Source organism: Salvelinus sp. IW2-2015, linkage group LG19, assembly GCF_002910315.2.
Source record: "Salvelinus sp. IW2-2015 linkage group LG19, ASM291031v2, whole genome shotgun sequence".
NCBI lineage: Eukaryota > Metazoa > Chordata > Actinopteri > Salmoniformes > Salmonidae > Salvelinus > Salvelinus sp. IW2-2015.
The window spans coordinates 28,292,390-28,306,574 of NC_036859.1; the positions used below are offsets into that span (position 1 = coordinate 28,292,390).

General features: G+C 41.0%; 1 protein-coding gene across 1 annotated transcript; it reads left to right on the plus strand.

The window, feature by feature from the left end:
* The first annotated feature begins 8,326 nt into the window (after positions 1-8,326).
* LOC111979519 (proenkephalin-A-like) lies at positions 8,327-13,005 on the plus strand. The gene is made up of 3 exons (XM_024010116.3): positions 8,327-8,550; positions 8,762-8,902; positions 11,902-13,005. Exons 2-3 carry the CDS (start codon positions 8,765-8,767, stop codon positions 12,448-12,450), a joined length of 687 nt encoding a protein of 228 aa, XP_023865884.1. The 5' UTR covers positions 8,327-8,550; positions 8,762-8,764; the 3' UTR covers positions 12,451-13,005.
* Positions 13,006-14,185: the final 1,180 nt, after the last annotated feature.

Sequence of the window (14,185 nt, forward strand, 5' to 3'; positions counted from 1 at the left end):
TCCACTCAGACGTGCATTATGGGCAATTCTGTTTTTAAGACATGGCAAAGAGCTCACACATCTGATTTCTCAGGTCTAAATCAACCACTTTTAAAAAGGCAGAGCTGAAAGCAGCAGGTATTGTGGGCTCTGGGGATCCCTTATCTACTCTATACACACTGCTTTTGAGGTGTGAAAATCTGAAAATCTAATTGGGATGCAGTGCATTCGGAAAGTATTCAGACTCCTTGACTTTTTCCACATTTTGTTAAGTTACAGCCTTATTCTGAAATGGATTTTTAAAATCCTCATCAATCTACACACAATACTCCATAATGACAAACCAAAAACAGTATTTTTTTTTGCAAATGTGTTCAAAAATAAAGAACTGAAATATCACATTTACATAAGTATTCAGACCCTTACTCAGTACTTTGTTGAAGCACCTTTAGCAGCGATTACAGCCTTGAGTCTTCTTGGGTATGAAGCTACAAGCTTGGCACACCTGTATTTGGGGACTTTCTCCCACTTTTCTCTGCAGATCCTCTCAAGCTCTGTCAGGTTGGATGGGGAGCATCGCTGCACAGCTATTATCAGGTCTCTCCAGAGGTGTTCGATTGGGTTCAAGTCCGGGCTCTGGCTGGGCCACTCAAGGACATTCATATACTTGTTCCGAAGCCACTCCTGCATTGTCTTGGCTGTGTGCTTAAGGACGTTGTCCTGTTGGAAGGTGAACCTTTGCCCCAATTTGAGGTCCTGAGCGCTCTGGAGCAGGTTTTCATAAAGATCTCTCTGTACTTTGCTCCGTTAATCTTTGCCTCGATCTTGACTAGTCTCCTAGTCCCTGCCGCTGAAAAACATCCCAACAGCATGATGCTGCCACCACCATGCATCACTGTACCCGCCGTACTGAGGAGTGGATTCCATCTGTCCACTCTACCATAAAGGCCTGATTGGTGGAGTGTTGCAGAGATGATTGTCCTTCTGGAAGGTTCTCCCATCTCCACAGAGGAACTCTGGAGCTATGTCAGAGTGGCAATTGGGTTCTTGGTCACCTCCCTGACCAAGGCCTTTCTCCCCCGATTGCTCATTTTGCCTGGGCGGCCAGCTCTAGGAAGAGTCTTGGTGGTTCCAAACTTCTTCCATTTAAGAATGATGGAGGCCACTGTGTTCTTGGGGACCTTCAATGCTGAAGACATTTCTTGGTACCCTTCCCCAGATCTGTGCATTGACATAATCCTGTCTCGGAGTTCTACAGACAATTCCTTCGACCTCATGGCTTGGTTTTTGCTCTGACATGCACTGTCAACTGTGGAACTTTATATGCCTTTCCGAATCATGTCCAATCAATTGAATTTACCGCAGGTGGACTTCAATCAAGAAACATCTCAAGTATCATCAATGGAAACAGGATGCACCTGGGCTCAATTTCGAGTCTCATATCAAAGGGTCTGAATACTTATGTAAATATGTTTTTTCTGTAGTTTAAAAAAAATACATTTCCCCCCCAAAATGTTGCTTTGTCATTATGGGGTATTGTGTGTAGATTTATGAGTATTTTTTATTTATTTAATCAATTTTAGAAGAAGGCTGTAATGTAACATAATGTGGAAAAAGTTAAGGGATCTGAATACTTTCCGATTGCACAGTAGTTTCTCCCTAAACCAATGACCATGGCAATGCATTTAGCATAAAATATGGGTAGAGTGTAATGCTACACTGACAATCATCACTTAGATAGCCTATATGTATAGCACATAAGGTCCAGCTGAAACAAGAGAGATGACACAATGGGTGTAATGGGTGCGTGCTGGTGGCAGGGAAGTCAGGCGCAGGAGAACGAACTTGGTATAAACGGAGTCGTTTAATAAGTACTCACAAACTCCGAAAACCAACATATACTAAAATAATGAACGTTTGTACAAACACCGTCGCACACCAGAAAATAATAGCACCAATACATACAACAAACAATCATCGACAAGAACATGAGGGGAAACAGAGGGTTAAATACACAACATGTAATTGATGGGATTGGAACCAGGTGTGATGAAAGACAAGACAAAACCAATGGAAAATGAAAAATGGATCAGTGATGGCTAGAAGGTCGGTGACGTCCGAACACCGCCCGAACCAGGAGAGGGACCGAYTTACGGCGGTAGTCGTGACAATGGGTAACATCTATTACAGTTTGACATCAAATGACCCAACAAAACCATTTCATATCAAAGCACGATTGTGCCTGATGAAAGTAGATGGGATATCACTGATGGATCCCAACAAACAACATGCTTCTGTGCTTTTATTGATTTGTAGAATGTTTATTCATTGAAACAGATTTGTTTCTTTGATGGTTTGTCCTTAAAAAGCTTGAGTGGTAGTGCATTTTGAGTCTTCTAAATTGTGTGTTATTGTAAAAGAAATGTATGTTAGCCATCCATACCTATGTATTTCGGTGTCCATGACTCTCCTGAACTTGAAAAAATTATTGAATGTCCCAACATTGAATAATACATGCGTGAGATGTGTGTCTGAAAAACCTTCAGCAAAGCCACGAATCCTTCGCTTCTCACTCAAATGGCATCTTGGTTTCCCATTCTGTTTGAGTGGGGGAGTTGAATCAGTCAGTGTCACGTAAGTCACGTTGACATTCCTTCATTACTGAGTGGGTTATTGCTGAATACATATCTTCAAACTAGGACAAAGCTCTGGAGTCTAGACTCTAAATCAACATCTGAATTTCAACAGGCAGTTAGATGAAAAACATACAGGACGTCGTGCTGACTCTGTTTAAGCATCCCCCTTAACCATGTTCTTTCTGTTAATGAAGTGTTTCACATTCCCTTTCGCAGACAATCTTCTGCGGTGACCCAAACGTAAAGCCTACACAGTTGTGTCCTGTACGCATGCAGATTTGTTATTGTCCAGTCTTTTATGTAAATGTTGAACTTTGAATTAATACATTAAGGTATAACTAAATAAGGTTCCTATTAAGACTGCAATTGAGGTTACTGCAATTATACAAATCATACGCCTTAGATAGAAATGGATCGTTTTCAGGATATTTAAAGGGACAATCAGCAGTTGCTACATTCCTTTTTGGATTTATAAATTCATGATATGTACGCATTGAGTCTTGAAGAATATAACGTATAAATAAATGCCTCATGAGCTTAGTTCAACTGTTGTACCCCATCAGAACTCAAAATATAAGCATGTTTTACTCCAATGTTTGTAAACAAAGTAAATGTAAACAAACACCATATAGCCTCAAAACATGATTCAAACTCTAATTTTGACATCATGGATGGTCAGTGCTTGCATCCATAACTCTGTCTATGAATTTGAGTGGTTCAATTTCTCCAGCCCCATCCCTCAGCTTTTTAACGAAATATGGGCAGGGGAAAAAGCGTTGTTATTGTTTCTACTGCTGATTGCAGCTTTAAGTTACCATTATAGTAATCAGAGATGATCATATTCTATTAAACACTGGGCAGGGGAACAGTGCAGAGTGGTTGATTAGATAGAACAGGCTGTTTGATGACTAATCATATGACGCATCTGTAGTAAAAACTCTCTTCAGGAAAAACAGTTGCTCTTGAGCGAAGCACTTTGCTGATGAAAATGGTGAATACTTCAACAATGTGCCCTATTTAACATGCAAACCAAACTGGGATGACAATATGTCTCCTCTGTACTGTGCTATATTGGGGTGGAAGGGTAGAGTTCATCTGTCTCGTTTGTCTTTAGTCAGAGGGAGTCAGAGAGTGCAACTCATACAACTCTAGAACATCCATGTGTAGGTACTAGTGTAATGACAATAAAGGACTCATGAACCAATGAACCAATACAAATGAACCAATATTCTGGCATTGGGACTCCATACAGTTCAGCAGACCTACGTACATGTTAGAGTGCACCTGGTTCCCTACGTGCACCCTGCAGTCTCTTCAGTGTGTGTGTGTGTGTGTGCACCACAGAAGGTTGGTGGCATCTTAATTGGGTCGGACGAGCTTGTGGTCAAGGCTGGAGGGGAATAAATGGAATTGTATCAAATACATCAAACACATGGTTTCGATTAGCTCAGTTCCAGACATTTTATGAGCCGTACTCCCCTCAGCAACCTCCACTGATGTGCATGCTCCTGTGCATGCGTGTGTGCATGTGAGAGAGAGAGCCAGGGTTCTACAGTCATTAACTCTCCTGTCATCTCTCCATGCTCTAGTCTTACCTACACTGTAAATTAACTGTCCTGTCATCTCTCCATGCTCTAGTCTTACCTACACTGTAAATTAACTCTCCTGTCACCTCTCCATGCTCTAGTCTTACCTACACTGTAAATTAACTGTCCTGTCATCTCTCCATGCTCCAGTCTTACCTACACTGTAAATTAACTCTCCTGTCATCTCTCTATGCTCCAGTTCTTACCTACACCAGTAATTAACTGAACCTGTCATCTCTCCATACTCCAGTCTTACCTACACAGTCATTAAATCTCCTGTCATCTCCTCATGCTCCAGTCTTACCTACACAGTCATTAACTGACCTGTCACTCTCCATGCTCCAGTCTTACCTACACAGTCATTAACTGTCCTGTCATCTCTCCATGCTCAGTTCTTACCTACACAGTCATTAACTGTCCTGTCATCTCTCCATGCTCCAGTCTTACCTACACAGTCATTAACTGTCCTGTCATCTCTCCATGCTCCAGTCTTACCTACAGTCATTACCAGGTTGAACCCCCCTGCTTCTCTCACACCGCAGGAAATTGAATATGGGAGAATATTAAAGGTTTGCTTGCTCAGGCCATCACTGCACTTTACTAGAGCCTGACTATTGTCTGACATTTTAATTGCAAGAGATGCTGTGTTTATTGTTCTTTTAGCTTATTTAATCATAAAGTGTGAATACTGAATAATGGCCTACATTAAAATCAAAGTGACTGAGGTAATGAGAGAAGGGGGTGACAGGGATTTATGGACAGAAAGAACGGGTCTAATCTGGATTCTGGAATTGATGTACTAAACTCCAACAAAGATCCTTTATTCACATTCATGCCCATCCTGCATAGTGTACGTAATAGGCTCTTTCTCAGAAACAGGATGATGCATCTTTTCATTGTTTTGATAACAATGTAGCATTCTACAATAGCAGACAGCAATTTGGAAAGAGAGAAAGAGATGAACATGATGAAAATAATGAAAATGATGATGAGAAAACAAAGGTTGACATTTACAATGTGTGGGCATATAACACAACCTATCATTCCCATCAGAGTGGAAAACCAAGGGTTTTGTTTTTAAATCAGATGAGTAATTTGATAATTTTGCATATGTAAATCATATGACAGCGGCAGCATAGAGCAGAGACCAGTACTAGGGTCTCTTTGACGTAAAAGCCCACAACTCAAAGATGGACAGTAGCTTATATAAGAAGGGGGAATTGTTGTTACAGCTAATACTACAGATCACCTTTAAAGGGGATCACAATGATCAAATGCAACATGACACAGGATTGGGTAAATCCTAATGGTTTCACAACCGCAAAACCTCATTATCATATGGCTCAGCATCCAGGATATGTAGTCAAAACTGATATCTGATCTTGTTTAGCATGGTGTCATTCTGGATGCCTCCAACATGGCACCCTATTCCCTATATAGTTCACTATTTTTGACCAGAGGGCCCTGGTCAAAGGTAGTGCACTACATAGGGAATAGGGTGCCATGTGGAACGCATACAGAGTATTTACTTCCCATAACTAATAGACTCCTCATATTGAGTAGGTTCCTAGAAGCTGTGTTGCCAGGAGAATCATTTCCTGTGATGCTGTGAACACATGTTGTATTGTAAACAGGGATGTGTTTGAATATTAGTAGTCATCATCAGGGATGTTTTGTTTGTACAGTGGACATTTTTGTGAAAGGCTTAACAAGGATTTCCTACACTATTAATGTTTAGGCGCATACACATCACGCACGGTTGAGCTACACTGTATTTAGTTTATAAATCAGATATCACTGGATTGGAGTGGACTTTCATACACGGAAAAATGACACACAAATTGCAAAAATTATAACCATTTCAATTGAGGTTATAGATTAAGCTTGTAGTTCATAGTTTTGAACGAAGAAAAAAATGGTAAAGAAAATTGTGTAGGCTACAAGGTAATAGCTAGACTGAAATAATTTTTTCTTGGTTCATACCATTAATTCCATCCAACCACTGAGACTTCCATTAGGGTTCTAGAATATAATTATATCAGGAGTCAGAGGACATGGGAAGCCATATTGTTGCACAGTGGTATGTCATCTACCCAGCCTGTTGGCCCACTGGCTTCCCTTGCTCCAGGAAAAATAACACATTTATATGAAACAACAGCAATTACGGGTGCCATCTGACATGTCGATCTCATCAGGAGAGCTGAGTGCTGTAATGTGGGTGTAATAGCACCATGCGTTTACATAAACTGTGACTCAACCAGGACTAGTCTTCATCATTSTCACCATCATTCTCACCTTCGTCATTATCGTCATTGTCATCAATATCATTATCTGCATAATCATTGGCATTGCCTCACACAACAGCATGCACATTCATATCACTTTTTAAACACAGTTATCAAATCAAATCAAATTTTATTAGTCACATGCGCCAAATACAACAGTGAAATGCAAATAGTCTGGTTAGCCATTTGATTAGGTGTTCAGGAGTCTTATGGCTTGGGGGTAGAAGCTGTTTAGAAGCCTCTTGGACCTAGACTTGGCGCTCTGGTACCGCTTGCCGTGCGGTAGCAGAGAGAACAGTCTATTACTAGGGTGGCTGGAGTCTTTGACAATTTTTAGGGCCTTCCTCTGACGCCGCCTGGTATAGAGGTCCTTGATGGCAGGAAGCTTGGCACAAGTGATTTACTGGGTCGTTCGCACTACCCTCTGTAGTGCCTTGCGGTTGGAGCCCGAGCAGTTGCCATACCAGGCAGTGATGCAACCAGTGTTTGTTGGGAAAGAAGAGGTTCACTCATGACTGGCCGTGCAGTCATGAGTGAACAGGGAGTACAGGAGGGGGCTGAGCAAGCACCCCTAAGGGGCCCCTGTGTTGAGGATCAGCGTGGTAGATGTGTTGTTACCTACCCTTACCACCTGGGGGCGGCCCGTCAGGAAGTCCAGGATCCAGTTGCAGACGGAGGTGTTTAGTCCCAGGGTTCTTAGCTTATTGATGAGCTTTGAGGGTACTATGGTGTTGAATGCTGAGCTGTAGTCAATGAATGGCATTCTCACATAGGTTTTCCTTTTGTCCAGGTGGGAAAGGCCAGTGTGGAGTGCAATAGAGATTGCATCATCTGTGGATCTGTTGGGGTGGTATGCAAATTGGAGTGGGTCGAGGGTTTCTGGTCTCTATGAACTATAGTATTCAGGTCCATTAATACCCTACAGAGGCAACATCAGCAATCATCAGAGGTGAAAGTAATTGCTTAATTCCTTCCCAACCTGTCCTCTACCTTTTGACTGTTTACTCACTGGGCAAACTGTGATAAGGACAAGACAGCTGTAGACCATCATTATGGCAACTGACCGCTTTCAACTTTATCTGCCTGTACCTCTTCTTTCCCAACAAACACTTTCACAGTTAACAAGGCTGTTACCAGTATCAAGACAGTTTTAATTAAAAGAGAGATGATGGCCTACATTCAGCCCAATACAAAACGATCAGTCCTTGACTGACTAGGACTGTTCTACAGATATGGTTCCTAGAAGAAAATTCTAGAAAAAGGAAACTTTTTCTAACGACTCAATTAGACATATTTCAATGGACGCTTTTGTAACAAATCCCTATGTGAAACATATATTGACTGAAGAGATTGCTAATACACAATCAAATATTAACTTCATGATTCATCTTGACTTTTATGTTTTATGTAGGTGCATATTCAGTATCTTATACAGGTGCTAACTCTTGGCTCTATGTGATATAATCTCTTAGAGCAAGATGAGTGTGTCTGTGAATGTCTCAGCTGTAATGTCTAGCACCCTACCTTATGACAGAACCTAGTGTGATAGCATCAGGATCATCATCTCATGTTTTATGACTGAGAAGTCATTTTATTGATCTCTGTTATCTAGTGAACATTTTCATTGTGTAAATTAACATATTTACTCCATTATTAAATGCAAACACAAAGCATATTATAATACATGTCAAAGTACAATTTCACAAATATCCTATTATCTAAGGTAAAATMAATCTAAGGAATTGCGTCCATTTATGCGTGAAATTCTCTTCTGACGACTGGATACATTATGATGACGTTTTTGGAGAAGTACTTATACCTATCAAGACACAAAAATTGCGTTATGAACTTAACTCAGACAGCATACATTTTGAGCATCCTCCTGAGTATTTGGCTTCGTGACCCACAAGCTTGTCCAGCTGTGCGACTTCAGAGAAAGCTGATTGGCTCAATCGCAAGTGCTTTTTTTCTAACTGCAAGAGGGTAATATATTTGTTACAAAGCCTCACAATCAACAGTTCCTACAGCAACACAACAGGACTTGGACTAAACAGAAAAACAGAGGCAAGTATTGGCTTGTTTCTTCTTGGCAACTTTGTTACTTTGGAAAGAAGATCACTGAGTTTAGTGTCCACTTGGGCACATACATGGCTTTTTTCGTATTGTCCATGTTGTATCACTTCGTGAGAAATTAACAGTAAGTAAAACTCTTAATCAGAAACGTATTCTAATCGATGATATGTGTTGGCTTCTCTGCCCAAAATATTTTCTCTAGTCTATGGCTGTGCCGGGGAACTCACTACGGATACTGCTTCTCGGTGCGTATTTTGCGCTGATGGTCGGAGCGGACTGCGAGAAGGACTGTGCGCTCTGCCTCAACCGTCTACGTGGGCATCAGACGGCGATTACCACTCTGGTAGGTCAAGTACATTTGGACATGTTTTAAAGCATATATTTAAAGTAAAGTAACGGGGTGATACTTTTTCCCGCGTCTAAATTGTTCGTAGGGAAAGATTACGCAGTAGGCTACGCACCTGTGTTTTTTGGTCACCAAAAGACGCAATGGATAGGTAATGTTCCATGAGGTGCGTGTATACTTGGAACACGACATTATTAAACTCTTTTTCATTTATTTTGATCCACGTAGACAATGTAATAACAATTAAATTAGGCAACCCATATGCATCAATATGACATTAATGATTAATGTCGGTTGGATTTGAATCTAGGTACTTGTGTTGTTGGTCTAACTGGCGACAACATGAGACCACGAGGCATTTATTTTTGCCATGCTTCATGAAGTTTTGAAATTAGATGAGGATTTGGTTTCATTTATTACATATAGCCTGTAGTAAAACCAAGACTGTTGCGCATCATCAATTTCACGGGAGCCTTGTCACTTCGATTCTTGAAATGTAGGCTATTAAAGGCAATTGAGGAGTGACTGAATCAATGTCTGATTATCCATTCAATAGTACTGGCCTATCCCAAATGCTCAACATCGAACAAAAAGTCTAAAATCTTACCACAATGGCATAAATTCAGTATCTCCATCAAACCTGTCTTTATTTGTGGCCCTTAGTATGTTTTAGCTCCATCAGGGGGCAGCATGTTGGTGGTTCAATATAGCCTCAATAAAAATGTTGGTAGATAGCATATTTTCATATCATTCAAATACCCCCAATAAAATAAACATTCATATGAGAAGTTATTTTCTATCAGATAATGTATTTAGAATTATATGTAGGCTATACAAAAGCACTATTTTCTGCTTTGACAGCTCAGACATAAAAATCCATGTTTATGAGGCATTAAAGATGTAGGCTTTGAGGAACATCAGGCTTTGAGGAACATCATGTCTCATTAACTGTGATTCTAAAAAGTGGTAAAATGCACCAGATAAGTGTCTTTCCATCTGTTTCAATATAATGACTCTTAAAACGAGTAGAGCATAAACATCACATTGGAATAGGCAAATAGAATGAATTTGTTCATACATCCAACCGTGTCTCTCCGACATTGGCGAGAGTAGCAGCCACACCCAGAGTATTCATGCACCAGAATTTGACTTGTTGTATCCCCTGTTAAATATTGTTTAATTAAACACTACTTTATATGTAAAATATGCCTTTTTTATTGCAAAACAATGTCACTCCAGTCAATACAGTGGCAAGAAAAAATATGTGAACCCTTTGGAATTACCTGTATTTAAGCATAAATTGGTCATAACATTTGATCTGATCTTCATCTAAGTCAACAATTAGCAAACACAGTCTGCTTAAACTAATAACACACAAACAAGTATATGCTTTCATGTCTTTATTGAACACACCATGTAAACATTCACAGTGCAGGGTGGGAAAAGTATGTGAACCTATGTGAAGTATGTGAAACTGGTTGACCATCTTTTGGCAGCAATAACCTCAACCAAACGTTTCCTGTAGTTGCGGATCAGACCTGCACAACGGTCAAGAGGAATTTTGGACCATTCCCTCTTTACAAAACTGTTTCAGTTCAGCAATATTCTTGGGATGTCTGGTATGAACCACTCTCTTGAGGTCATGCCACAGCATCTCAATTGGGTTGAGGTCAGGACTCTGACTGTGCCACTCCAGAAGGCGTCTTTTCTTCTGTTGAAGCCATTCTGTTGTTAATTTACTTCTGTGTTTTGGGTCGTTGTCCTGTTGCATCACCCAACTTCTGTTGAGCTTCAATTGGCGGACAGATAGCCTTATATTCTCCTGCAAAATGTCTTGATAAACTTGGGAATTCATTTTTCTGTCAATGATAGAAAGCTGTCCAGGCCCTGAGGCAGCAAAGCAGCCCCAAACCATGATGCTCCCTGCACCATATTTTACAGTTAGGATGAGGTTTTGATGTTGGTGTGCTGTGCCTTTTTTTCTCCACACATAGTGTTGTGTGTTCCTTCCGAACAACTCAACTTTAGCTTCATTTGTCCACAGAATATATTTTGCCAGTAGCACAGTGGAACATCCAGGTGCTCTTTTGCGAACTTCAGACGTGCAGCAATGGGTTTTTTTGGACAGCAGTGGCTTCTTCCATGGTGTCCTCCCATGAACACCATTCTTGTTTAGTGTTTTATGTATCGTAGACTCGTCAAAAGAGATGTTAGCATGTTCCAGAGATTTCTGTAAGTCTTTAGCTAACACTCTAGGATCCTTCTTAACCTCACTGAGCATTCTCTGTGCTCTTGCAGTCATCTTTGCAGGACGGCCACTCCTTGGGAGAGTAGCAACAGTGAGGAACTTTCTCCATTTATAGACAATTTGTCTTACGGTGGACAGATGAACATCAAGGCTTTTAGAGATACTTTTGTAACCCTTTCCACCTTTATGCAAGTCAACAATTCTTCATCTTAGGTCTTCTGAGATCTATTTTGTTTGAGGTATGGTTCACATCAGGCAATGCTTCTTGTGAATAGGAAATCAAATGTTGTGAGTGTTTTTTTGAATAGGGCAGTGCAGCTCTAACCAACATCTCCAATCTCGTCTCATTGATTGGACTCCAGGTTAGCTGGAGCAATTAGCAATTAGCTTTTGGAGAATTCATTAGCCTAGGGGTTCACATACTTTTTTCAACCTACACTGTGAATGTTTAAATTATGTATTCAATATAGACAAGAAAAATACAATAATTTGTGTGTTATTTGTTTAAACACAAAGTGTTTGTCTATTGTTGTGACTTAAAATGTTATGACCAATTTATGCAGAAATCCAGGTAATTCCAAAGGGTTCACATACTTTTTCTTTCCATTGCTGCTTCACGGCTGTGTACCATGAGCCCCTTGATAAAGACAAGTCTCCAATGAAACTAGATTTCCAGTATGGTATGGATTTGTGAGCCGCTGATCCACCTCTGTGTTTTGAGGTTCCTCTTCCCTTCCTGTCTTTACAGACATGCTCAATAGAATGTGAGGGCAGCCTGGACACCACGAAGCTCCGCCTCTGCCAAGACGTCCTATTGGAGGAGGAGCGCGTCGTAGTAGATGACGTCAAACAGGAAGAGGTGCAGGGCCAGCAGCACCAACTGGCCAAGAAGTATGGTGGCTTCATGAAGCGCTACGGAGGGTTCATGATCAGGAGGCGCTCACCCGTAGAGGAGGGGCGAGTGCAGGGAGGAGAGAACAACCCGGTGGCTGAGGAAGAGGACATCCGTCTGGAGATCCTGAAGATTCTGAATGCAGAGGCTGAGGGCCAGAGGGATGGGGAAGTGGCCAAGCGCTATGGGGGGTTCATGAGAAGAGGGGGGGACTTGGGGGGCCTGGAGGGGGTGGGCAGGCCGTTGAAGAAGCGCTACGGGGGCTTCATGAGGAGGGTGGGAAGGCCTGAGTGGCTGGAGGATCAGAAGAACCAGGGGGGTCTCCTGAAACGCTCATGGGAGGGGGAGCGGGGTGACTCCCCCCTGGCTGAAATACAGAAGAGATATGGAGGATTCATGGACTAGGGGTCAGCCCCTCCTCCAACCTCTCCTGAGTCTGGACTCTCAATGTTGATTAGATTATCCATTCTTGTTCCGTTGTAGAGCTTCACTGTCATGCTTTTTGTTTGATTGGGTTTAATGTGACAAAAAAAGAGTACTGTATGTTTTATGGTTTTGGTTATTTATAAAATAACCTGTGTTCGTTGTGGTGTACGAGGCTGGGGCATGTGTGGAAAACCAATCGTGGCATGACCTGTTTGTTTTCTTTCCCTTTGTCTTGCCACTGGTTTTTAAAGGGATAGTTCACTTTTTTTTAAATGTTAGTCGAGTTTCCACTTAAAAACTGTCATCCAAACTATTTTTAAGTTTGTTAGTTTGTTATTTAGTAATGGCCAGACTCTCCTGGCGAGGTAAAATTACAATAAGCTACAGCTTCAAAAAAGTTAATTATCCCTTTAAGTGGCCATAGAACATTTTCTGAAGCTTCCATTTCCACCACAAAGTATCACAAAAGGCTGTAACCATGGGGGAGTAGGCTATTGTGGCCTTCCCATTGGTGGTTTGGTCTTTGGAACTGAAGGGCCCATCAATGTTATCTGCTTTGTTGTTGGAACATGGAGGTACCCTACTCTAAGTACTGCTATACCAGTGTGTTGTAGTTATCCATCTAATGGCAGTGTGTCGGTCGCTTTTGTTATTATAATAACCATGTTGCTCTTTCCACCGTGCTCACACTTATCCCAGTATGCTGATGTTGAAACATGTTGCTTTCAGTCGATAAATGCCCTCATTTTTTCTTCTTTCTATTGAGAACAGAGCAGCATTTCAGACCAATTAGTTGTACGAAACATAATAAACCCATGTGTCCTGCAGAAATAAGTGGACTCCACTGGCTGTTTGATGTGTTTTTCTGCTTGGGAAGTGGAGCCAATGTTCCTGCCTCTGCCAAGCCCACCTGAGATAATAACTCTGGTGTTAATGGTGAGGATTGTATTTATTTGACGCAGTCACTCAGCTTCACTCAGCCCTATGTCTATCTTTCTTTGTACAGATTGCTCAAGTGAGCGCAACATATTAACAGTTTTTAGTTTCTTAGCTCCCTAACGTCTCAGACTACCAAAACTTTACTGATTGATATTTTGCTTAACTTAATTTCCCCCCAGAGGTTCATATGAAGAATGCTCTTCAGAACAATAAGGCAGTATTTTAAATGACTCACAAGTTAGATCTACAAAACAGGATAAATAGCCCCCTCTCCTGTCTGACACATTAATTTATATCTTTAATTTCTCTAACTTCACTTCTCAATGGTAGTTGTTTCCAAAGGCACCACCATATCTATATCCACAGCCATTAACTTCCAAAATGTTGGCAGATACCTACATAATGTAAGGAATAAACGCTGATGTTTTGTACATTACCTTGGGAAATAATGGACGACGCAGCGGGGATGAGGCGGAGCCGAGTTCCTTTGTGTAGTTAATTTTTCCAAGGTAATAGAGTACCACAGTAATACGCATAAATAACCAAGAAACCTAGCGGTCAAACAGGGAAATGATTCCAATCGTTTTTCCACCATTCATTTTTCCCAAAGGGGATTTTAGAAAAACTTAAAATAAAAGCAGTGTTTTGTGTTTGTTTACCCAGGCATGACGTTTTGAAAATCTCACTAGGACAAGGTGACTTTTATCAGTACATTCGCCTGTATTTACCCCCCAAAAATGAAATGCTAATTAGCTACTAATCATAAAGAATTACA

Excerpts from the sequence above, each read along its gene's own strand:
- LOC111979519 (XM_024010116.3), top strand. The coding sequence starts at position 8,765 with ATGGCTGTGCCGGGGAACTCACTACGGATACTGCTTCTCGGTGCGTAT. Across the intron at positions 8,903-11,901 it reads AGACGGCGATTACCACTCTG|ACATGCTCAATAGAATGTGA; the intron begins GTAGGTCAAGTA and ends CTGTCTTTACAG.